The sequence below is a fragment of the Diceros bicornis genome, chromosome 38 (assembly GCF_020826845.1).
Source record: "Diceros bicornis minor isolate mBicDic1 chromosome 38, mDicBic1.mat.cur, whole genome shotgun sequence".
Lineage (NCBI taxonomy): Eukaryota > Metazoa > Chordata > Mammalia > Perissodactyla > Rhinocerotidae > Diceros > Diceros bicornis.
The window spans coordinates 4157739-4185270 of NC_080777.1; the positions used below are offsets into that span (position 1 = coordinate 4157739).

Below are 27532 nucleotides of genomic sequence, written 5' to 3' on the forward strand. Positions count from 1 at the left end.
CTAAATGAGGAAGCAGTGTGAGAAATTTGTATCACAAACCATCCCCCCCAGGGGCAATGCCTTGCTGAATGACAATAAGATCCTTCCATCCTCTCAGAGTCTCTGGGTTACTCCAGGAACTTCTTGTCCTAAAGCCTCTGGTTCAGTTCCAGTTCTTCCAATGGCTGACTCTGAGAACTTTAACCAAACTCTTTTCTATTCTGAGCCTTATATTTGACATCTAATAAAAAAATAATAAATTTATGTTTTTTTGACATACCATTACTGTCAGGGTTAAAGGAGATAACATAGATGAAAATGACTTGTACACTAAATTGGCATGGAAAGTAATGGTGGTTATCCACTTATCTATGAAATGTACAGCAGAATATTAAAAATAATTATTGTTTACCTATGTATTTGTCTCCTCCCAGTTTAACATAAAGAACTAGGAGACTAGGAACATTGACTGAATTGTTTATCTCTGTATTTAATGCCTAAATGTTACTTGGCACATTGAATGAATTAATGAACAAATGAATACATTTAAGTTAGTATAAAATCACAACACACATTTGAAAAAAATGCCTCCATTTTAATCTCTTAATATATTTTGGCTAACCATAGCTTAAAGAAATGCACACATTGCGAAGAGGTTCTGAACATAAATATACTGTTGATTGTTATAAAAAATGAAGTTATTGGGGTCAACCCTGTGGTGTAGTGGTTAAGTTCAGTGCACTTGGGCAGCCTGGGCTCGTGGGTGTGGATCTGGAGTGCGAACCTACACCACTCGTCAGCCATGCTGTGGCGGCGACCCACATATAAAGTGGAGGAAGACTGGCACAGATTTTAGCTCAGGGCTAATCTTCCTTAAGCAAAAAAAAAGGAGGAGGATTGGCAACAGATGTTAGCTCAGGGCTAATCTTGCTCAGCAAAAAAAAAAAAAAAAAAAGTTATTTCTAAGGTCATGAAGCCAAATTCAAATTTATTTCTAAAAATTATGTTTTTTTGAATCTGAAGTGACACTTAGAATCATAATCAGTCTTGACTAAAGCTGATAATCAGTTCCACTGTAGATACTGTCCATCTTACATTTGCTTAATACATTATAAGTTGTCAAAAGGCTTTTACATTGATCATGTCCTTCAATTTTTACAACCACCCTGTGAAGTCAGAAAAAAAATATATTAAAATTCCCATTTCTCAGGAATCTGGCTCAGAGAGGACAGATGACTTTCTTAAGTCACCCGACTAGGAAGAGGCATGGATTTACTGACTTTTGAAAAAGATTCCTCATCCGTTCATCTGTGAAAGCTCTAACTTTTACCCATTGTATGTTTTTCTTGGGTTTGTGGAAAAATTTGCTTCACTTTTATAATCTTAACCAGAATAATTCTAAGCCCATTTACAGACCTGAAATGCTGCTCTGGTCACAAATCATTCCCTAATATCCTTTAAGCAATCAAGAAATCACGCTTGGAACCTCTGGAAAAGTTCCAATGGAAAGAACATATTAGAGGTTCCAAAGAAAAGGAAAGGAATACAAAATTCGGGTATAAAGTTTAAGGGTAAAAATTAAAGTTCAACTTCTTAGAAGTTAACAAAACAGGTGCTTAAATGTCTTTTGCAAAGTTCTGTCTCAGCCTAATCCCTTTTTCTGCATCGATCAGGCTATTTTAACATTCTTTCCTTGTACCGTCCTGAGTCCTGAGTATCCTCGGCCTCTCATTTCGGCAGGAAAATGTATGAAACTGCTCTGCGAGTTACTTTATGCTGTAGGATACAGCCTTGACTCAGAGTCCGTTCTGAATATTTCTCCAGTGAGAATGGTTCTTTATTACTGGGTTCAAATTCCAACTCAGCGGCATATTAGCTGTGTCCTTGAACAAGTTATATAAACTCTCTGTGCCTCAATGTCCTCATCCATAAAACAGAGATAACAATTATGCACCCACCCCATAGGGTTGTTTGGAGCATTATCTGGTTAATTTACAAAGCGTTAAAACAGTGCCTGCCCCATAGCAAGTGCTAAATAAGCGTTAACTGTTAGATAATTATCGCTTTCATTATCCTTATTATTATCTTCAAGCTATTATTGGGATTATCATTCTCTTCTGAAAAGAGCTCAGAGGTCATCATAGTTCTGTCAGCCGGGAAACAGACTGGTCCGTTTCATTAAGGATACTTCATGCAGAACTGAGGGAAGGCGTGCAGAGGGGGCGGGGGAGCCGAGAGTCTGCAAATCAGTTTTTGTTTTGGCAAATAGGAGTGAAGAAAGAAGAGATGGAAACTTTGAGAGGGAATTGCACAGAGGTTAGCCATGTTGCTTTTAAAATCAGCTTTTTCTACCCTATTGGCTGCTTCCCTGGGCCGCCATCAGCCTCCAGTGCAGTGGGAGGGGTCACCATAAAGCAGGCCCCGGGGATCTTTTCAGATTTACCATCATCTAGGGATGTGCTGTGCTCAAGTTTCAAAATCACCACATGAGTCATATCAGATTGCTCTCTATTTAGATAAGTGACAGAAACCGGGGGGGTTATTTTGGAACAAAACAAGAAGGTATTTCAACCATCATTATGATGGCAGCTATGTTGTGTTGTTCTTCTGCTGCATCATTATTATTATTATTAAAAATGGTGCTCTCCACTCTGACTCTTTTACAATCCGTTTGCTTCATATAAGCTTGAGTAATTTTTTAAATGTGAGTCATATCACGTCATCCTCCCACGTACCACCCCCAGTGGTTCCCATTACACCAGGAACCACACCTCAGCCCCCAGCCAGAGCTCCCGGGCCCCTGGGACCAGCCCGGCCCTCCACCATTGCCCACCTTCCTCTCCAGGCTCCCGCGCCCTGCTGGCCTCCGATCTTGGCCTCTTCCTTGCGCACACCCTGCGTATTTCCTGCCCCGGGCAGCCCTCCTTGCTGTACTCTGACGGGTGCTCTCTGCCCCCAGGTCTTTCTAGAACTGGTTCCTTCTCCCAATTTAGGTCTCAACTCAAACGTGCCCTCTCGGAGAAGCCTTTGGGGATCCTACCATCTAAAGTAGCTCTGCCTCTTCCAAACCTCTCTGCCTCCCCCACCTCCCTCTCACCCCATCGATACTCTCTACCACTCCTGGTGATGAACCGTGTGGGTTCTGGCGTCTAATGCCTGGCTTGGACTCTTGGCCTCAACCAGAAATTACTTCATCTCATCCTACCTACATGGCCTCATCTACAAAATGGGAAAATTAATAGCATCTGTTTGTTAGTGCTGCTGTGAGCCTTAAACAAGATCGTGTATATGAAATGCTTGGCTAATTCCTGGCACACCTAAAGCATTCAATAAACACTGGGCGTTGTTATGACATTATTTATAGTACTGTGTATTGTCTGTCACACTCTGGACAGACTACTAAACTAAGAGGAGTGAGGGTCCACTGGGTCCATCCCGTGTCCCCAGAGCATGGAAAAAGCCCGGCCCATGGGCGGCACTCAATGAACATTTGCTGAGCGAAGGAACGGATGCATCCCATATCCGTACACCTGTCTCACGTTTCCTTGTTCTTCTATTTTTCTCCTCTTAAAGGCAGAGATTCTGTTCTTCTCCAAGAACTGAAGATAATTTGGAGCTTCGTGCAATTATGCCGCATAGACCCTCTCATCCTAAAACCCTTGTAAAACCACCATCTTTTAGTTTCACCAGACAAGACCAAAAGAGTAATTGGTACGGTGGCGCCCTGTACAGGTAGAGGACAGGATTACGAGCCCTCAGCTCCGGGCTCCGCCCCCATCACCCTGTGCAGGGGCGATTGGAAGCGTTGCCTTCTCTGCCCTCTCCAAGCCATGTTTGCTTTAAATTTCTCCAGACTGTAACCTCATGGAGGACAGGGCCCTTGTCTGTTCTGTTCACAGCTGTACCTCCATCGTGTAGATGAGAGCCTGGCACATAGTAGGCATTTAGTAAATATTTGTTGAATGAATAAATAAATGAATAAAAAAGAAAGGCCATCTCTTTTCCCCCCATGGCCCAGACAGCTGGGGGCAGCTATCAATAGAAAATATTGATCACTTGCTTAGTTATATACAGGGTTTTAGTATTGAGATGATAAGAGATAATAAGAATCAAAAGAATGAGAGAATAAAAAGAATGGAAAACAAAATTGAGAATAAAAAATACAATGTAATGTCACCAAGTTGCCTGTCAAAACTAGTCATATGTTTAAAATGGAAATATATTTTTAGATAAAATTTGCAAAAGACTACAAATTCATTGGGTAGTGTACTCCAGATGCAACAAGACATATGTGCTTAATTTTTATTATTTAAAATTCTTGGCGGGCTAATTCGTGGTAGTTCTACAAGAAGAGACACCTGACAAATGAGACACTAAAGAAACTCGAACAAGGGCCTTCTTTGTAATGTCTCACTTGAAAAAAAAACAATAATTTTATATACCCAATAAGGCTTTTGAAAGGATATTTCACTTGTAAAATTACTCGCTATAATTTTCTTTTAAGTAGAAGCTTCTCCAGTGAACTTAAAGGACGCTATATCTAATAATTCCATATGTTATTTTCCCTCTGTAGTTAACACAGTACTCTCTAATATATCATCTCCTGCAATCCTAACCTCTGGAATAGAGGTGGAATAGATGTGCCAGGTATTTTTATTGTCATTACATAGGTGAGCAACTGGGGTCTCAGAGAGGTTAAGCCACTTGTCCAAAATCACAGTTAATGAGGGCTGCCAGCCCCAGATCTCAAAACTCCTGAACCATTGCTTTTCCTACTGCACCCCCTGGCCTCTCCTGGGACATCAGCGAATTGGTCTTTCCACATCCATCATCAGGGGATCAGACAATAGGCAGAATATGAGTCTAATGTCCTGAGAGATTCAGCCAGTAATTTAGGATGTCAATCTCATCCTTCTGGTTATATGATTATTTTATAATGTTCTGCCTATATATCTCTCCTTTTATCTGAGGAACCAAGAAAATGGAGTGGGGAGGAATTGAGTTCAGATATCCAAAAGTACCATTCATGACTATTTTAGTCCAGATTCACTGGACACAGATAAGTCATTCATTTGAAAGTTTCACAGCCCTTTGGAATTACAGTTAGGTTTCATGTTCCTACTGGATGATTTATTGAGGTACTCTTGGAAAAGGGGCTGACTCTCAGAACCTATTGCTTTGTTTGATAAATTTATATAGGAGAAAGAGAAATTAAGAATGCTTGACCTACTATTATGGGAAATTTACTTGAAAGTCAATATTTTAATTAAAACAGTGGTTCAGAAATGTCATGATAAAAGTTAAATTATAGAGCCAGCCCTGATGGCCTGGTGGTTAAAGTTTGGCACGCTCCACTCCGGCAGCCTGGGGTGAGTTTGCTTCCCAGGAGCCAAACCACACCACTCATCTGTCAGTTGCCATGCTGTGGCAGCAGCTCACATAGAAGAACTAGAAGGACTTAGAACTAGAATATACAACTATGTACTGGGGCTTTGGGGAGGAAAAATAATAAAGAGGAAAATTGACAAGTGTTAGCTCAGGGCAAATCTTTCCCAGAAAAAAAAAGTTAAATTATGATATTTCTTGTTATGCTACAATTTGAATAATTGATATAGTATTGGTTTAAATATCTACTAAATGCTGTAAGCAAAAGATGTAATAATGCTACATATGAAAGAATGAAAAGTCAGGAGATACCGTAGATAACTAACAGAGCCTCTGCAAGTTTTGTAGAGATCTTAGTTATTGTAGAAAATATTCATTTTAATCACTGCTTTCCAACAGAGGTAGTAGGACACAATCACATACTGTCGATTTTTGTTATTCATAGTGGGTATGTTCTATAAGGTTGACACAAATACTGAATTTGTGAATACTGAACACTTACTCCTAGGGAAAATACAGGGTTAGGTTTTTCCCAGCCTCTGGTCAGAACATTTTTGCCAATTGATTGAAACATTCCTTGTTTTATGTGTGTTTCTGTTGAAAGACATCTTATTTCATATATATTTTTGATTAACACTGATCTCACAACCATAGCTCATGCATGAATGAAGTTTATCTAACACACACATCTTCTCCAAAAGGCACATCACAGCCTTCTTGCACTTAGGAACTCTAGACAGCACTTAAGCACTGTGCCCGGGGGCTATTTTAAACACAAAAATGTGGTAATAAATAGATGACATAAAGGGCGTTGTTTACAGTATGTGGTCGAAATAAGAAGGCAGAGCGTCGCCTCGTTCTCCTTGGCTGTGAACGATCGCATCAAGCCACTCAAATTTTTACCACTCGTCACTAGTTGTGAATGACCATGAAAGCATTGTGAGTATTGATGTGGGGGCTACAAATAAATGTTAGCAATAGGCAGATTTGCAAATATGGACTCAACAAATAATGAGGATTAACCACATAATTTTTAAGGGAGACAAAGTAAATTTGGGAAGAAGAAAGAATCTACAGCAACATAAGGAATTACAAATTGCCAAAACTCACGAGCCTTAGGAAAGCTTCTAGGAGCTATATGCTATATCTACAAAGGAAGATGAATTAAATGGCTCTGTTTCATCTCCTTAGCAATTGAAGTGGTTGGGGAAGGGTAACAGACATACAGTCTGCAATGTAATTTATGGATAAATGCACAGAGAGCCCAATTTAAAGTAAGTAAAGATTCACAACGACTATATAGTGCTTACATTTAGGAGCGACATTCTCAGAATTTAAGAAAATGGATCCGTGTAGGAAACAAGACTGAAAGAACAAAAGCTTCATCCCCCCAGAGTTGTCAGCCCTCTCTGAGGGCCAGTGTGGCGTTTCTCCTTCATGGCTGCTGCCTTCACATTGTGTGTGTGGTAATTATCTGCTGTGTGAACCCTCTGATCGCCTACTTGGGAGTGGACTCAGGCTCTCCGGGTTTCACTGTTACCATCGATTAAATAAAGATAACAATACCTTCTTTCTGAGATAGTTGATTTAAGAGTCTGGAGAACATAATACATGTAAACACCTTAAGATGGAACAGGGCTCATGGTAGAATCATTAGGTGACATTTCGTTTTCCTGAAGGAGGAGACAGAAGTCCACAGCTCTAATTTTTTCATATTTAGAGTTCTTGGCTATTATTCCAGAGATGTCCTGGAATTTTTTCTCCTTAAGACTAGACCTTCAAGGCAGACATGTGAAGATTTTCACAGTCCAAGTGTTCAGTTACCATAGTAGATCTCTCTTACCTTTATAAATCTTCTCTCATCAAGGTATTTGATCCCATACGGTAATGAATGCCTGCTTCTACTTTATAGTAACACAGTCTTCATTACTAACATATATCAGAAAATTAAATAACAAAAATAATTTTTAATATATTCTCTACTTATTTTTCTGCTAAGATTTAATTTCTCGCAGTTAGTGTTTGAGTTGCTGTTGAGTCATAAATCAAAAAAAATAATTTCCTAACTTATTGTTATTCCTCACTTTTTCATTTCTATAAAGTGCATTCCTAATGGTTAAATTGTTAAATGAATATTAGATTTTATAGTACTGTATTAACATTAAATTTAAAATATCCTCAAGGAATTATTTTGGAAATTCTGTTTTTAAAGAAGATAATTACGTCTTTTCTTTAGAGTGAAATTAAGGATAATTTCAGTTTATGCTTTTAAAAAATCCAAAAATCAGTGAGGTCCTCGATATATGTCCATTTAGCATAGATATAGTTACAAGATATATTTGCATCTTGGGGTAGATGTAAGAAATAAGAACTGGTTTACACACCACACTTTCCAAAAATTTTCCAAAATTGCTTCCCCTGTCTGTACGTGGAATAAAAAGAAAAGAAAGCAAAACTAGAATAGAATGAATCCTTAGGATAGTGTGGAAATTAGAGAATGATGACACACACCACTCACTTGAAAGATGCATTTTTTCTGGAATCCATAGAATTCAGCAAATGAAAGGAAGATGGTGATATCAGACTTATAATTTCTTTTCTCAAGAAGTTAGGACAGCTTTCCAGAATTGGATGAAATTCTGACTAATCCCATTAATGATTCCCAATATCAATACATGAGGGCTGGAGACATGAGTAAATCTTGGGAGGGCAGAGAAAGGTTTGCCCCATCTTGGATCTAGGTTTCTTAGGCTTAAACACCCCACCGGAAAAGACAGTCCTAGCCTCTCCTGAAGTTTGGTACCTGACCTAGAGTCCATAAAGCAGCACAGGCTCTCTCAGATATTTGGGGAGCAAGCATAAGAGCAGAGGAGAGAAAGTAGGAGAAGAGCAACATAGTCTCCTTGAAGGATTGTTGGTCCTGCCAGCCAACATCTGGAACAGAAAACCCAGGATTATCAGCATCTTTTTCTAGCTCAACTTCACCAGTGACTGGTCTCCCTCCAAAACAAGTGACCAAATGCCAGAGGAAACCAGAAATAATAAGGGCAGCCACCATGGGTAATATCTTTCCTTTTTGGAGGATCTGGGCTGTGATAGAAAAGTTTCAGCAAATTCAGATTTTCAAAAATTATGCAAAGAGAAAATTTCCTCACTTTAATTTTCCAAGACAACAGCTCTCTCTACATGCCCTCCAGGATCTAAATTATGATAAAAATAGTTTCCAAATGGAATGCGAATACTATAATTAATTTTTAAAAGCTATAACAGAGCATACAATAAATTCTAGCCACTAAAAAAAATTAGAAGACAGGAAGGAAGGAAGATATGTTCATTTCTTCATCATTTATGGAGGAAAGCATTGGGTAATGTTTAATTTCTGAGATTAAAATTCAAGAAATATATATTTAAGCATTTATTTAAACATATAGAATGGTCACTAATGGAAAAATAACAAGTTTTATTGTTTCTAAATTATTGAAGGAGGAATTTAAAAAAACATGTAACAAAAAGTAGAAAACAAAGGAATTACAATCAGAGAGAGAGAGGGAGGGAGAGATGAAGATACAAGGAAAGGAATAACAAACATAACTGTTATAAGAATGAATGTAATATTTAAGTTCATCTATTCGAAGAACAAGTATCTAGGGGCCAGCCGGGTGGCGTAGCAGTTAAGTTCTCAAGCTCTGCTTCGGCGGCCCAGAGTCTGTGGGTTCGGATCCCGGGTGCGGACCTATGCACCACTTATCAAGCCATGCTGTGGTGGTGTCCCATATAAAGTGGAGGAAGATGAGCATGAATGTTAGCCCAGGGCCAGTCTTCCTCAGCAAAAAAGAGGAGGATTGGCAACAGATGTTAGCTTAGGGCTAATCTTCCTCAAAAAAAAAGAACAAGAATCTTTAGGTTAGGTCATAAATAAAACCCAATAATATCTGTCTGCAAGAAAGATAAGTAAAACAAACTGACTCTTCCAGTTAAAATAAAAGGTTAGACAAAGATATACCAGGTCAAACAAGTAGAAAATGACACTAGAAGTTGCAATACAGATCCAGTGAAAAATAATCCACGGTTCACAGGATTAAATAATGGAGCCAAAATAGTAAAGGGGACATTCCATAGAAATCTTTTACATTCAAATCTGTGATATGAACACTAATGGAAATATAAGAAAACAGATACAGAAACAGAATGGAAGTGTGGGACATTAACACACCTCCCTCATCCAGACCGGCAGAAGAGCCAGTTTGGCATTAGGGTGAGGATATTTGTGCATCGCTGGGTAGAAATTTGGCAGTGTCTTATAAAATTCAAACTGTACCTGTCACACAAACTCCCAAAACCAATTCCAGGAATATATGTTAATCGAAACCTTTACTGAATCATTATTTGTAATAGCTCAAAAAAAAAAAAGAAAGTATGATCGCACTTATATGTGGAGACTTAAAAAAAAAAAAGCCAAACTCATAGAAAAAGAGATCAGAGGCGGAGGTAGGGTGGGGGAATTGGAGGAAGGTGATCAAAAGGTACAAACTTCCAGTTATGAGAGCAACAAGTCCTAGGGATGTAATGTACAATATGATGACTATAATTAACAGTACTATGTGGTATGTTTGAAAATTACTAAGAGAGTAAACCCTAAAAGTCCTCATCACATGGAAAAAAACTTTTTTTTTCTTTTTTGTTTGTATCTATAGGAGATGATGGATGTAAATTAAACTTATTGTGGTAATTGTTTCACAATATATATAAGTCAAGTCATTATGCTGTACACCTTAAACTTATACAGAGCTGTATGTCAATTGTATTTCGATACAACTAGGAAGAAAATAACAGAAAACAACCTAAGTATTTAATAATAGGTGTTTGGCTAAACAATATGCACTACATTCATAAGATAGACTACGGCAGTCAAGAGAAACAAACTATGGAAAATTGCCTAGTTACATCTCAAAATGTTATGTTGAGTAAAAAAAGCAGGTTGCAGAACATGTACTGCGGATGCCATGTATATATATATATATACACATATAGAAATAATTTGAAACTGTAACTACATGTATAAAATTTAAAACTAAATCAGTGTTTGCTGAAGTATACTCAATGTTATCTGTATTATTTATTAAGCTTTTTCCAAAAAGCCTGGGAAAAATGTATCTCCTACATATATACCTAATATTAGTTTTTATCTCTGATATATAAATGAGCCTTTAGTCTTAATAAGAAAAAGTCAAATCCCCCAATAGAAAAATTAGCAAAGTCATGAATAGCTAACAGAGGAAAAAATTATTCAAATGATCAATAAACATGTATCAATGTTTTGCCTCAACAAACATGTTTTGAGCATCTACTGTGTATCAAGTACTCTTCTAGGCAGGAGGCTACCAGGGTGAACGAAACAGGGAAACGTCTCTGTCCTCACGGAGCTGAAGTTCTAGCAGAGACGGCAGGGGAAGAAAAGAAGCTAATCAGCTAATCACATAAATGGACACGTAAATTACACGCTAGTAGCTAAAAAGTTGTGTGGAGGAAGAAAGTGGGTAAGGGACTGGGGAGGCAGGAGGGAGACATCACTGAGAGAAGGTTGGTTCAGCCCTGAGGGCAGAGCTAGAGCTTTCCAGAAAGAGGGAAAGGGGCAGAGGTCTGGGGGCACCTCTGGTGTGTGACTTAGGGAGAGTCAGAGGATAACGTTATCTCATCTCATCAGGATGACAAGGTCTTCGGCTTTTACCTAGAATGAGATGAGATGGGAAGCAGTTGGGAAAAAATGGAGAGTTTGAATGCAGTGACAATCTGGTTTAAGTTTTAACAGAGTAACTCATGGCTTTGCTGAAAATAGACTCTCCAGAGTGGCAGAGGGTATGAGACACACTCGTATCTAAACTTTATGGAATTTGGTTATAAGGATCAAAAGGCTTGGAAGGTGCATACTCCCTGACTCAGCAATAACACTTTGCAGAAATAGAAAATTTCTAAAAAATGAAGACATACACACATGCATACTTTCATGCATATACACATACCTGCACCTATGTTTGCAGAAGTATTAGTATATAATAGCAAAATGATGGACGTAACCCAAGTGTCCAACAGTAAGGGCTCATTTAAATAAATTGCTGTATATCTTGACACTACGTTATCATGAAATAATTTTTAAGAATATTACAGAACAGCACTGATTTATATGAAAAGTTAGCCACAATATAATATTAAAGAAAAAAGTTTATAAGACAGCATATATAGTACAGTTTGAGCATATTTGAAATAAATGTATGAAAATAAATTTTTGATATAATTACGAATATTCATGTGTATATTTGTGGATGTATATAGAAAGGAAAAATTCAGAATATAGACCAAAATAATGACAGAAATACGATTATAATAATTTTTTACTTTAATCTTTATATTTTTTCTGTATTGTCTGAACTTTTATAATGAAGGATTAAGGGTTTTAAAAATTAAATTATTTCAACTTTGAGGTAAAACAATTTGTATTCATCATTTTGAATGATGATATAATATCTCATTGAACAAATATTCATGATTTCCTTGCCCCTTTCCCATTGGGTTCCTATACTCCATGTCATGGATGCTTGTCTCTTTGTTTTTCTCGTTATTTCCTTGGATTATAGTCTCAGAGAAACAAGTATGGAACCATGGCCTATTAAGGCTTTATTACTCATTGTCAAACCCTTTCCAAGATTTCCCCTGTTTACATGCCCACCAGCAGTGTTGTTTTACTCTTCTGTTGCCAGAATAGGTTATTCTTACTCTGTAACATCCTTGCTGTTTTGATGAGTGGAAAGTGATTTTTGTAACCAGATGTTAAAATGGAAATCCAGCCAAAGCATTAAGTGGATCAAGACCAGATGTGAAACTACTGTGCTAGATGGACACACACATTCACAGTAGTTGCCATCAGCTCACATTGAGGGTATTAAAGGGTAGACGTTGGCTTGAAGACTGATTTTGTAGCTGTTAGGATGTTGGGAGTCATTACCTCCACCAGCCCTGAGTGGAAGGAGGGAGCAGAGGAGGGGCGCCCCTCACCTCAAGCCCAGTGAGAGAGACCTCAAGGGGCTTCTGAGAGTGCTTGACAGGAGTCACCCACCCCTGGGGACACAATGGACCATGAACTTCCAGGCTTCGGAATTACAAAGGACAAGAGAGGCTGTCTAGGTATGGATGGAGGAGTTGAAAGGGAGGTGGCTGTGTTCTGTGGCCTTCTTTCAGGGCAAAGAACGCGTGAATGTTTCTGTTAGTAGTGATCTAAGCCATGTGCCAGACAGTCTTGCCCTAGAAGGCAGCCTGGAGGGGCAAGCAGCATTGTAGAGAGGGGCTAGAGGTATAGCCCAAGGGCTGTGGCATTGATCAGCCCCAACAAGGGCACTGCAGGTGAAAGATCTCCAGCAATGGCGGGGAGAGGTTCTCCAAAGCATCCACAAAAGGACGGTGAGAAATACAATAAGCTTTAAACGTCTGCCAGGTCCAGAGAATGGTGATGCTAGATCACCATGGTAGGATCAGCCAAGGAAGAACCTCAGCAATCCCCTTTCCTCTCCTTCGTTCCCATCCTCCAACCCCTGAAGGACTAGAAGCCTTGGTTAGCAATACTTGGTGGGGGGCACAGAAGAACAAGGTGGAGAAAGAAGCCACTCACACTTCTTTCATCCAAAGGAGCTGGGGACAGGCGAAAACCTCAAGACTATAAACCAAGCTTGGAGTTTCAACAATTACTTGGGATGGACATTCTCATTAATAAATTGGGACTCTTTGAACTACCCGAGAGTGACAAGCAAGGCTGTGGAAGCTGCTTGAGCTCTTACTCAGGGACAGGGGAAGAATTGGCCCACAAAGCAAACTTTGGAAGAGAAAAAATAGAGTTGCATTATGACAGTATGTGTGACATTTGTATTACTTTGGTTGTACGTAAATATTTTTCAAATATTTATTTGGCAATTGTATTCCTAGTCTTTATGAATTATATTTGTGTCCTGTCTGTATTTAGATATCAGGATCTTGGTGATTTTCTCACTGACCTCTGTGATACGTCTCCATGAACTCTTGTCATGGACATCGGTGTTTGCTCAACAGACTACTCCACCTTATAGAGCTTAATGAAATAAAATGGAAAAAACTAACACCAGCATTCACTTTCTATTCAGTTAGACGCGTGAACCAGGAGCTTTAACTTTTCCATCTAAATTCTAAGTTGTAGTCAGGCCAAATTCTATGCCTTTACTACACAGCTATTTTAGCCAGAGTAGCACTTAGGCTTTCTCAAACTTTCTTCCACATAGTGGCATAGCATCCTATTAAATTACTTGTGTGTTTGACCCTCTAAGTCCTTAAAATTGTCTCATTATGGTCTCCCAGAAAACTACTGCAGAGAGATATATTTAAAATTGAAATTAAAACCTCGATAATGGAAAATATCCTAAGTAGAACTCCAGAAATGGCTTTTTTAGTTGATCTTTTCAATATCTGGGCAGTGCAGAAAAAAATTCAAGGTCTATGTTAAAAACAGTTCACACTTTATACCTGGGCCTAGGTCCATAGGCAACATCCTCTACAGCACTTTTGATGCCTAAATAATTAGAGATTGGCAGAAAAACACTTGGGCTGAGCCATAGTTTTGACTATGCCTAACTACTCTCATTTAGTTTCAATCTTTGATAAATTGGGAAATTTCTCAGAATTGAAACCTTCTTTCATCTACTTGGACCTCCTTCCTCATCCACGTGCAGCCCAATGCTGATACTTTGTGCTGATAAAGAATAGAAGTATCATCTGCACCTGTCGACATACTGTACTCTCTAGACTGGATTGGTGAGGGTTGGGCCCTTCCAGGCACGACCATATTTGCTCTGCTTTCGGCAGTATCCAGAGTACTCCCTACTCTGCTAACCCAGCCTTTTCTCTTCTTTCTTTTTACCAAAGAGACTGGGAGAAATTGCTTAAGTTGATTTGACTTCTAAATAGTTTCTTTTGAAAAGGTCCTACTCATTTATTCATTCATTCATTCAACAAATGCATGTGAAACAACTCTCTACTTGGTGCTGCCTGTCCACACTTTCATTGTGTTTCCTAGACAATTAAAGAAAAATTGCATTCTAGGACACCTGTATTAAAGGATGCATAACTTCCTAGTGAAGAGTCATCTAAAAAATAATCACCCTGCTCCTGCTTTTATTCATTAGTTTACCTAATGAGGTTAGAAATATGTTTCCCAAAAGGGGTCTGATTTTGAAAAGAACAAAGATTAGATGACCAGAATCAATAATGCAAGTAAAGGCTAATCCAGGAGGAGACATGGAGGAGGAACAACTGATGGGCCACTTAGCTGGGGCTTGAAATTTGATTAAAGGTAACTCTACAAGAAAGCTGAAGTTATTTAATTAGATATTTAAAAAGATTCAATCTTTCCCTCGTGAAGAGACACCCTCAGGGGTATTGCACATACGCTATGATCTCTTTTACCAACTGCCAAGAACATTTTAGGTATTTTGTGAAAATTACAGTGGCCTCTACAGTAAGAGTTTCTTCAGGAGTGAGCACAAACTGTGGCCAACTAGGAAATTAACACATCATGTCATTTTTGTTTTTGATGTTTGACTTTTACTAATTTTGAAAATGAGTCATTTTGAAAATTACTAATTTTATTAAAAAAATAAAATTACCATGGTAGGTTGTAGAAAGCTATGTTCTGAAATCGTATCCTGGGTTCTTAGAGTTCGTAGTAATGTTAGCATCATTCCACGGTTGGCGCCCTCCTTTGCCCTTGATCTTCATACGGGAAACCTTAGAAGGCAGAAATTGGATAAATAGCATCAATGTTTGCAGTGGTCTCAGATTTTCTGTGTAAGGTATTTCCTCGGTGATTCCAGCTAGACTTCATTATCACAAACTGAGGGTGGTACAGCTTAGTGCAAAAGCGGTATTTATAAGGCGTCCCCCAGAGCCTGCCTTACGTACGAAAAGTAATATTTGAGAGTCCTCATCTGGTGGATTTATTCGGCATCTAGAATATATAGTTTATCTTGAATTTTATGAGACTCAAATATCATATATTATGGAAAAATAACAAAAAATATTCTGGAAATCGAGAGTGTAGCAGAGGGCTCTGAATGTCTTGATATTGTCGTAAGAGTCACTAATATTCCTGAAATAACTGAAGAAATTTGACTGCTCGATGGCAATGCTGCTGTCACCATCCTCCCTCCCTCTGTCACCTATCCCATAAATCTGCTGCCCAGATGGACTCTCCCTGGCAGCCGAGGAGACTAAGTCCTCAGGAAAATGGAATTAAAAGGTAGTCCCATTGTAGTTAGGTAAGATGTCGTACTCTTGTCTCTCCTAGTGACAAAACGATTGATCGATGATGGTTCCTTGTGAAACGACACAAAGAAGATGCCAAGGAGCCTTCAGTTTACATTAATAGAATCTTCCTATTGACAGAAGAATAATTGAATGTGCCAGTAATGATTCCCTCTTCATGCAATTCCCTTCTACAAAATGGTGTTCTCTGTGTATCTAGATGTTTAAGTTCATTTGATGTCTTATTTAAAAGGCTTTTTTCCCCCTTTATTTTTTGAGGAAGCTAAGATCGTGACAACCATTTAATAAAAATAAAGAAATGGCTAGCAAGTTTCTAAACATGCCTATTATCTTATAACACCATAAATACGACTACGTTTGAATTTCAGTAATAAGGTTACAAATTATTTATTTTTGTCAAAAAAAATAAAAATAGAAAATTACAACTGGGAAAAAAGTGGCAAAAACCAATATGTCTTGATTGGTAATAACATATTTTTATTTTTAGTGTGTCGGTGTTGATAAGCATGTGAGAAATGATTGATTTTTCCCCGCAGCGGTTTACCTCTGCAAGAGGACAATGCAGAACAAGGCGAGGCTCGAGCTAGCAGACTACGAAGCTGTAAGTACCAAGGCCTTCCTGGCAAAGACAGTCATAAAATGAACAGGAATAAGGCCTGTGGTCGTTTCTGGGGACTCTGTTAACTTTCTACATTCATAGATTTTAAGGGTCAGATTTCCAGGGATCAGGCAGCATAATAAAAATAAAGCCCTGACTTGCTTGCTTCCTCAAATCATTCACATTGAGGACAGTGAAATTCTAAATACACAAACTCGGAGTAGAAGGGGGAAGCATACCTTATTTGCTAAAATTGACTTAAGTCTAAAATCTTTAGATACATTCTACATATAGTGGAGATATCCAAACTTAGAGAATTAAAGAGCATTTACACTGGGAAAATGGTTTTTGCAAAACCTTCAAGTTGGTCACCATCAGCAGATAAAATCAATCTGATGTAATTTGTTCAGATGGCTGCTATGTTGTGAATGACTGAATTTGAAGCACTTTCTAGAAATGGGTAATAGGCTGCCAAGGGTTTACATTATCGTCAAGAACTGGATAGACATTGGATCAATAGTAGAAACGTATCCCTTTCCTGTGCCTCAGTAAAATGGCCACAGAAAATGGATTAGTCTTGAGCACTTTTTTTATACAAGGTCATCTTAGTATTTTAGATTTTTAGTTGTGTTCTCTAAAGTCAATTATTGTAATTGACTTTATAATTATAAATTATATTATAATTTATTATAATTATAGTAGGTTTTTCTGTTTCCTCTGTGATTGTTAATATGAGGATTAGTTGCATTCAGTGAGCATAACTTCTCATTCAGAACCAGAGTACACTTACTACTTTAGAAATTCTACACCTGTTTTCTTGACAAATACGCGCGGTAGATAAACTAGAAGGGAGTGGTGAGGATGAGAACCAGAATGTCTTCACCTGTGGTGTATTTTCAGGAGAGCCTGGCCAGGCTGCAGAGGGCGTTTGCCCGGAAATGGGAGTTCATTTTCATGCAAGCAGAAGCACAAGCAAAGTGAGTCCTTGTGAGTCTTTTGGAAGATTTGCTCAAGTTGGGACCTTTTGTCCAGAGAGGCACTACAATTATTATCTGTATCACAAGAGGCACTACTTATGATTCATTGTTACGATGTTGACAGAGTGGACAGGAAGAGAGACAAGATCGAGAGGAAGATCCTCGACAGCCAGGAGAGAGCGTTCTGGGACGTGCACAGACCTGTGGTAAGCACACCAGCGTTGTCTCCAGTTCATAACCTCAGCCTTTGGAAGGCGAGGAATGCCCTGAGAAAGTGAGAGAAGAACCCCATGGCTTTTCCCAAAGTCTCGGTGAATTAGTTAGAAAAGATTGCTGCTTTTGTGTAAGATGACCAGAGTTCAATAGTGTAATATCTAATTTATAAAACTATGCATTTTTCTACCATGACGTCACTTGCTCACTCTCGACATTTGAGGTGCTTAATGCTTTTATACCATTGAAAGCAGGAAGACTGTGACGAAGCCGTTTTGCATGGCTTACTGTTTACATTTTTCTGGATTTATAGTAAAAGAGTAAGTCAAAATGTTGTTCCTCCCCTAATTTTTTTTAAAACCTATTAATAACCTGCTTTGGATATCAGCTTTCACAGATGAACATTTTATTTTTTTATTTTTTATTTTTTTGATTTTAATTTTTGTTTATTGCAGTAACATCGGTTTATAACATTGTATAAATTTCAGGTGTACATCATTATACTTCTATTTCTGCATAGATTACATCATGTTCACCACCCAAATACTAATTACAACCCATCACCACACACATGTGCCGAATTATCCCTTTCACCCTCCTCCCTCTCCCCTTCCCCTCTGGTAACCACCAATCCAGTCTCTGTCTCTATCACAGATGAACATTTTAAATGGCTCAGATTCAAATCAGCTCATACTTTTAATGATGTAACTGGTCATTGGATCCACATACAATAACTTAGCTGGTTTTCTTACATAATGTTAATCATGTGACTCAGAGTAACGAATAACGAATGTCCTTGATTAATATCAGAAAAATTTCAGTAAGAAATTAAACAATGATTATGAGCATTTATAAGGAAGGATGTCTAATCCCATATATTTCTTTCTATTTTGATGCTATATCTTTGTCTTCTATGTATTTCTTTAAATACAGACAAGGCATTAGGGAATAATATTTACATAACTATTATTAGAATAAATAACAGGTTCACAACATGAGACAAATCAAAATTGATGAGAATACCTTAAAATTTTCCTCTCAGCTGCCTTCAGGGTCAGACTAAAGTAGGTCTGTTTTCCAAAGGTTTGTTTATCTATATGTATTTCAATTTCAGATAGCAATGCAATTGTTAAATTCTTCATTGAATTTTTCTCTCTTTTGAATTCACAACAGATTAGAATTGAGTCTTAACTGGCTTTCTTATTCAAAGTTCAGCTTGAGTTTTCTTGCTCATGGTGAAAAAGGATTGTGAGGTCACGTGCATAAGTATTGTAAGGATATGAAGTAGGATTTTTGCTTGCTTGCTTGTTTGTTTAGCAGTCTCTAGAAATTGGTCAATACATTATGTTTCCATGGTTATCCACTTTATGCCCATGGACATCTGGTGGCCCATCTCTAGCCTCATTCAACTTTGATGGTCCGCGTACTCTTGGAAACCCGAAAAGACACCCTCCACACCAGCTCCCCTGCACTGCCCACATCCATTCCATGGCAAAGGCTCATGTTCAGAGTGTGTATATTGATCCCACCTCAACACGCTCCCCGTCTCCATCACCTGAGTGTTACTCAGCCGGTCCCCTGTCCTCTGTGTGCTCTGTTGGAGGCAGAACCTGTTTTCAGTTGTTTTTTGCACTATCTAGTGTGAGTCAGGCCCTGGTCCTCTGTGTCCCCGCAACAGCAAGGAGCACACATGCATGCTCTCCAAGGGGTCCCCCACTGCGCCTCTCACTAGGCTTCCGATTAGAAATTCATCCCAAGGAGCATCTGGAGGCAGAAACCACCCTGAAGCTATTGGCTCCACCTCCCATATTCAACTTGTAGATGCTTATGAGGGGCTTGAAATGAGCATGTTGTGCAATACTTGGTCATTGCTTGTTTCCTAAAGGAAAAAAAAATAGGGCTTCAGGTTGTCTGTGTGCCTCTGAAAATGGCACTGCCTTAATCCAACTCTTCCTCTAACTATTCATTTTTCTTACGTTACAACTTCATGTCTCATTGGCTTTTTCTAAAAAAATTTAAACATGTTGAAGTGGTCTCAGGTGCATATGAAGTGCTGACACACCTGGAGGCCATGTCAGCCACACAGGTGCGCCTTGTATCTTGTTTTTAGAGTTCTGGGTCCTTAGTGAGGGTTAATTGATAAAGATGATGCTGGCAGGGACATTAGCACCAAGACACTCCCACAGGAGCTTTTAATGGCTGTTCCCTCAGCAGAATATATAAGCTGTATCTCTATTCATTGGCCATAGTGTTAACTAAGCAATGACAAAGAGAGCTTTCTAAGATAACTATCCCTTTAAAAAACATGATCTAGAGAAAAACAGCAATATTGTGATAGTTTCTGAGGATGGCTATGCTTCTGTGCTTATCCCTAGAAATTAATTCTGCAGCTGTCATAATGAACTCTAAATCAATATATTTAGAGCTGAAGTCTTGTATCTCATGCTTAAAGTTTAATAGCTATTTCTATAGCTAAGCGTCTGCTTTATAGTCTGTTCTGACTGTGGTGGTAATGGAAGACTCTTTCTACCCTGTGGTGGTCATCTTATAAAATTTAAATATCTTCCAAACAGAATCAATGAAGCCAAGTTTTCCATACCGACACCAAATTTTTTTCACCCAAGCAACCTAGAATCCTACAGTATGTACAGGAAAATATCAGACAAGATCTCTAACAGTCCAGAGGTTTATCTGGGATATGTGGGGTCTACCATTGTACATCATACCTCACAAGTAGATATCTCAGTATCCACGAGACTGTCCAGTTATGTGCTGGACATAGTTTAAGTCATGACAGCCAGTGACCAGTGGCCAAAGTGAATGGGGAGACCAGTGGCAGAGTGGGAAGCACGTGGACTTTGGAGTTTGGCAGACCAGGGTCCATCATTTACTAGGCTCACCTTGGACAATTATTTACCCTTTCTGAGACTTAGAAGCCTCATTTATAAAGTGGAAATATACCAACCTGGCAGTGTTGATGTGAACATTGAATGAGGTCATATGTGTAAAGACAGCTGGCATGTTACCAGGCATGTGGAAGACAATTATTGTTCAACTTCCTTTGTGAAGAGATGCAGAGAGGAACAGGAAAAAGGATAACAGGCAAAACTGAAGGTAACAGCAGGTCATGTGAAGGCGATACCTACACATTGTTGGTTTCACCAATGTCTACCCATCCAGCGGAATGCAATCAAGGAGAATCAGAGCCTTCCTTTTTAGTTCCAAGGTCCAACCAGAACAATTTCTGAGACCACTCCCTCAGTAGTCTCCCTATCGCTTCAGCCTCATGATTCATTTGCATATACCTTGCATCAGATGGGCTGACCTTAACGGAATGCTGGGGATGTTATCTTGGTGTTGACTAATTCTCACCTTCTTCAGTGGGCGCGTTTTCCTCACCACTGGTCCAAATGTGGCTGCTGCTGTTCATTGACAGTAATTGCTGATGTCGAGGCAGCTAATCTGTGGGATCTGTCTCTTAGTATCTCTCTTTTATTTTCGGACTCTTTGTTTTCCGTACACTTTCCTTTTTTGTTTAGGCCTTTATTCTGTAACTTGGACTCTGTCTTCTAGGTTTAGGCAATATGAGAATTACAACAACGTGACCTTCCTTGGTGTTTATCGGCCAGTGTACTTGGAATGAGTCTGATAGTCTCGACTCTCCTCTTCAAAGGGATTATTCCCTACCCACCTGTGGAACTTTTTGAGCTGTCTGGGGAGTAGCCTTTGTCCCCAGTGTTTTTACTTAAGTGTGTCTGTCCTGGATCCATCTGCCAATGCAATGACCTAATCACTGTTTCCTTCAAAAGCCATATCTGAACCTCATGAAGCAAAGCATACCTCAACATGTCACCCTTTCTAAAACATGCAACATCATGTAATAATACCATTTGTTCTATATCAGCATGTGCCAGACATTGTGCTAAGGCCAAGCATAAAAAGTTAATTAAAACATCGTCCTTAATTCCTAAAACTCACATCCAGTGGAAGCATTTTATGACCATAGTCACTGACCCAACAAGGTAGGTGTGGCTGCACCATTTGTTTTCTGGGGGAAAATACAGATGGCCATGGTATTTACATGGCTTGCCGTGTACACACAGCTAGTAGTGGCACAGCCAGGCCTGGAACCAATGTATCTCTGACTCTGTAGTCTGATTCACAAAGGAAGGGAGCAAAGGGGGAGTAGGTGGCTGCAGTCCAAGGAAACAGTTGTAGCAAGAGTGAGAGCCTCACTGTATGCATCCATCCTGCACAAAGAAAGGATAAATAGTTAGGTAGCAATATTCAATGTATGGCATATACATGTTTATAGAGGTCTTGTTAGAGGTATATTTTACTTGTATATTTTACTCTGGGTTTTTGAATATTCTTTTTTCATTCCTTTTGCTGTTTTCAACAGCCCAGAGTTCAGGGCATCTTTCAGACATTGTAAGCTACACATCCCTGATCTAGGGGAACCCAAATCCCATATAGAAAACCCCTCTCAGGATAGTTAGCCATCACTTCTGAGCCTTTTGGCTAAGATCAAGTGTAGGATAGTTAGCCAACATGCATCCTAAAAGGCTACTTCCAACAGTGTTGCCCCAATTAGTACTATCTCCTATATTTAGATAAAATAATCTTGTGCAACCTATAGACTACATTATTTCAAGAATGATCTAAAATTTTTATAAAGATACAAATATATCTAGTTTACATAAATTATTAGTATGTGAAAGAGATTACAAAGAATGCTCTTATTTTTATTTGGGTTTTGAAAAAGACTAATTATAAAAATATGGACTAACCACTGCCAGTTTTAAAAGTCTAGAAATGGATATTCCCATTAGAATAAAAAGCTCTCTACTCAAATGTCACAGATTTATAACACAATTTCATTGAAGGACTTTTGAGTTATGTAATTCTATTTTCCTGGATTGATTTAACTTCATCAATATATAAAATATCTTTGTTTTCAAGATCCTGAAATGGAGTTATCCTAACAATATTATTTGTTGAATTTTTTTTTTTCGTTTTGTTTTCTCTTGTGCAATCCCGTTGTTAAAGCTTTCAATATCACAGAGAACAGTTAATCCTTATAAAGCTTCTATTAATTCGAGGAAAGGTGATCTGCTGCATTGCATTTTGTTTGGTTTGCTTTGATTTGATCTGGTTTGACTCTGGCATTTACTTAATCAAAAATGGGTTGGAAGCCGTTAGCCGGAAGTGTTGTGGGGAAAGGGAGAGCTCGAAAAGCAGCTCAGAATCTTTAAAGTATATTTTTACAAAATTAATGTAAAATATTATAACTTGTTACGTGAATTTATACTTAGAGATGTAGAAAATAGATGTAATATGATTTTACGTTTTTAAAAACTATGAGGTCACTTAACACACTGTAATCATTCAATTGCACTTCATACCTTACGAAAGAAATTTAGTTTCTCTAAGCATGTCCATGTTTTCTCCAGAAAAAAGAAAAAATGTTATAACATTGAGAAGGACTCTTTAGTCATCAAGGAATCCAGATGGGATTGCCAAAAACTAACTACTCAAGAAGATAGTGGGAGAAATACTGTAAATGGTAGTAAATGTCAAAATTAATTTGGGATTTGAGTTGATTTGTGTATTTAATGTTTCAGTATTCTTATGAAGCCCCTTCAAGGGCTAATGCATTCTCAGTTGTTATTAATAGAATCTTAGCAACTAGTTAAATTGAAGTAAAAATTCTGCTTGTCACAGTGCTGAAGGGACTCCATTTCAGAGTTTGTGCCCAGTTCTAGAAACCATACTTTCTAAAAAACATGGCTGAACTTGAGTGAAGAGGTAAATGGTGAAGGGAGAAAGTTAAAAATAAGAACAACAGCAACAATTTGTGAAATTGTTAAGGATATTAGTGACTCTGAGGATGAAAGCACCCACGGAAGGTGGCCTTATATTTTGGAAATGTTATTAGGTAGAGTGGGAATGAGGCTTAAATTCTTCTTCCCCATGTTGGATTCTGCATGACCAATGTGAAAATGACTGGAAAGTCAGATCTCAATATAAAAACTACCCAGCACCATTCTAGCACTTTCCTAGCACCATTTATGGAAAAGACTGTCTTTTCTCCATTGAGTATTCTTGGCTCCCTTTTCAAGTACTATTTGACCATATATGCATGGGTTTATTTCTGCGGTCTTGAATCTGTTCCATTGGTGTATGTCTCTGTTTTTGTGCTGGTACCATATTGTTTGTTTGCTGTTTTTTTGTGTGTGTGGGAAAGATCAGCCCTGAGCTAACATCCAGCCAATCCTCCTCTTTTTGCTGAGGAAGATTGGCCCTAAGCTAACATCCATTGCCAATCCTCCTCCTTTATTTCCCTTTTTCGCCCCAAAGCCCCAGTAGATAGTTGTATGTCATAGGTGCACATCCTTCTAGTTGCTGTATGTGGGACGCCGCCTCAGCATGACTGGACAAGCGGTGTGTCGGTGTGTGCCTGGCATCTGAACCCAGGCTGCCAGTAGCGGAGCGTGTGCACTTAACAGCTAAGCCACGGGGCTGGCCCCCTGTGCTGGTACTATACTGTTTTGATCGCTACAGCTTTGTAATATAGTATGAAATCAGGAATGTGATGCCTCCAGCTTTGTTTTTTCTCAGGATTGCTTTGGCTATTCGGGGTCTTTTGTGATTCCATGCAAATTTTAGGATTGCTTGTTTCTGTAAAAACTGGCATTGGACTCTCAATAGGGATTGTGTCGAATCTATAGATGGCCTTGGGTAGAATGTACAATTAACAATATTAATTCTACCAGTCCATGAACATAAGATATCTTTCCATTTATTTGTCTCTTCCTCAATTTCTTTCATCAATATCTTATAGTTTTCAGTGTACATATCTTTTACTTCCCTGATTAAATTTATTCCTAAGTATTTTATTGTTTTTTGATGCTATTGTAAATGAAATTGTTTTCATTTCTTTTTCAGATAATTTGTTGTTAGTGTATAGAAACACTACCCATTTTTGTTTGTTGATTTTGTATCCTGCAACTTTATTGAATTTGTTGATTAGATCTAACAGATTTTGGTGGAGCCTTTAGGATTTTCTATATATAAAATTGTGTCATCTGCAAACAAAGACAATTTTACTTCTTCCTTTCTGATTTGGATGCCTTATATTTCTTTTTTCTACCTGATTTCTCTGGCTATGACTTCAAGTTATATATTAGCATTTTATAGTAGTTTTATTGACACTAACTTCCGAGTACTTGTTTTAATATTTATCAGACTGTGGTCTTTTGAAGAGCAGAGAGTCTGTCTTAAATTCCCTATCCTAAATGTAGCATTTTGTGGGATACAACTTAAAGGAAAATTTTGAGTCTGAGCAATTGAAAAATTCTGGAAATATGGAATTTGCAAAGGTTTTTGCTAAACGCTGGTTGCAGATTTGGAACAGCGAGTTTGTTTTAGGGCATGCTGAGTATGATGACATGACATCCAGATAGAGAGATTGTGTCGATAGTTGTAGTTACGGGACCAAAGTTTGAGGAGTGTTTTGGGGCAGTAGAGTTTTTAATTTTGAAATTCATTAAGTTAAGGATGACAATTGAAGCCATGAGGCAGGATCAGTTTGTCAGAGGAAAGTATAGGGATCAAAGAGGATTGGTTTTCCATTTGGAAGATCTCTTATATTTCTTCTTCCTTGCATATAATCCATAACTCTAAACTTGTTTAAACTCCCTATACATCTTTTTTTTTTCTTTAAATAAATCAGGATGGAACAGTCTGATGAAGTAAGTGGTTGTATGTGTGGGTATATAAAAACCCATTAAAATGTTGAGCTTAAAGGTGTCTGGGGAAGAGCTGGTAGATTTGCATAAGAAGTTTAAGAAGTTCCATAAAATTCAAAGTTGCTACGACCTATTGGGTTAGATCTGAGTGATTCTGACTAAGGCCCAATAATAGAAAGGAGCAATGAGGGTCTTGAAATAAAATCATCATGGAGCAAAAAGAAGTCCAGTGGATGGCCTTTCAAAATAGAAAGGTGCTTGTGTTCTGGGTCCACAGGATGAAAGTCAGCCAAACTTGTCCCCCACTGCCCAACTGTGGAGCCAACTTACATCCTTCACACTGACTTTGTCTTAGTTTGGTTTGGTTTTGTTTGTTTGTTTTTTACATTTTTTCAGCTTTATTGAGGTATAATTGACAAAAAAAAATTGTAAGATATTTAAAGTGTACAACATGATGATTTGATATACGTATTCATTACGAAAGGATTCCCCACCCCACCCCCCCGAGTTAATTAACACTGACTTTGAAAGTTAACCCAAAGAACTGTAATGTAGGGAACTTAGGCCAGTTTAATTCTGGGAACATTCAGATGTGTGCTCTGAGACAGGGTTGGCCATATACAATGAGTCACCTTCCACTCACCTTGACAATCCACAGTGACCTAATGGGAGCTCTAAGGTTATGCTTTGAGACAGTTGTAGGAAAACATTATTTGTACCACAAACTATAAAGCACAAGACCACAATTACAAATATTCCTGCAGATATGCTATCAGAGACACCAACTTAGCAAATTGTCGTTGGGGAAGAGGTGGGGGGACCTGGCATAAAGTTGAGGCACAGGAATTTTTTAAACTTTTGTTGAAGTATACATACATACAGAAAATTGCATAAAGCATAAGTGCTCAATGAATTTTCACAAAGTAAACACAGCCATGTAACAAGCATCCAGATAAAAAAAAAAAAAAAAAAAAAACAGAACATTACAGGATCCCAGAACTCTACTAGTGACTGTTCCAGTCACTACTCCCTCTGCCAATGGTAACTTTTCATACTATAAATAAGTTTGCCTACTTATAATCTTTGTGCGAATGGAGTTATCAATATGCACTCTTTTCTATTCGACATTTTTTTAGGATTTTTTTTGTATTATTGCATATAGTTATAGTTTGTTTATCCTCATTACCATATAGTGTTCCATCACATGAGAGTAGGGGACTTCGTTTATATACTGATGTTAAATTACCTTCCACATTGTTAATACTCCATTATTTCATCCATAATTTTGACATTCAATTTATTACTTTCACTAACTTGTTATATTTATTATTCAACTTAAGTTATTGCAGACTTTTATTTATCACACAAAACCATCAACTCAATCTCTTTAATGTTTAGGTTCAAAAGCAATGCAGACCACAAATAAAATAGAAAAACAAGGTAAATTATATTGTTTATATGGTATTATATATGGCAAAGGAGTAACTTTTTAATACATACAGAACTTACAAAGCAATGAGAAAAAGTCAAAGAAATAAAATATGTAATGGAAACATTTACACTTTTACCTATCAAGTTTGCAAAGGTTTTTTAAAAGGTAATACCATAACCATATATTTATACACAAGCTTACCATCTTAGGTCCAAAGGTTAGTTCTTTGGTTGTTGGGGGAGGAGTAAGTAAATAGATAGGTAGGTATTTGGATAGATGGATGGATAGATAGATGGATAAATAAGACAGAGGGATAGACAGACAGACATGCATATAAAAAAGACTTAAAGAATACAAACACAAATATCAACAATAGTTTTCTCTGAGTATTGAAATTCTGTTGATCTTATCTTCCCTTTCCTCTTCAGTATTAAAAATAGAAATTAATGAATGTTTACATATACAGTAAGACAAATCAATAATAGTTTTAAAAAGTGAATCAAGACTTCCAGTCTAGCATATAAAGAGCTTGGAAGTTGTTACTCCCATTCTCACAACAAGAAAAGGCTGAAAAACCTTGAAAATCAGTAGCTATTCTTAGATCCATCAAAGAATGATGTCTCAGGGCAAACCAGTGGCACTCCCCAAAACTGGAGAGACAGACAGGTAGATACAGGGAAACTCAACTTACCAGAGCAGAAGCCCAGGAGCAGAAACCTCCATGGGAAGCAGTTCTGGGGTAAGAAAACCTAAACTGTAATTGACAAACTGCTGGAGGCTCAGTGTCCACAAACTTGGGACTTAAAACTTCAGGGGAGCACAGTCTTAGGGAGAGGCCCCACACTTTTGTGAGTTTTAC

General features: G+C 38.1%; 1 protein-coding gene across 3 annotated transcripts in view; it reads left to right on the forward strand.

Annotated features, from left to right (window-relative positions):
* Positions 1-27532, forward strand: part of RGS7 (regulator of G protein signaling 7) — a 514737-nt gene that overhangs the window by 412927 nt on the left and 74278 nt on the right. For all 3 annotated transcript variants that reach the window (XM_058533555.1, XM_058533554.1, XM_058533556.1), the window contains 3 exons: positions 16239-16303; positions 17201-17277; positions 17402-17483. In XM_058533555.1, the coding sequence (XP_058389538.1) occupies positions 16239-16303; positions 17201-17277; positions 17402-17483 (224 nt within the window). The remainder of the gene's footprint in view (positions 1-16238; positions 16304-17200; positions 17278-17401; positions 17484-27532) is intronic.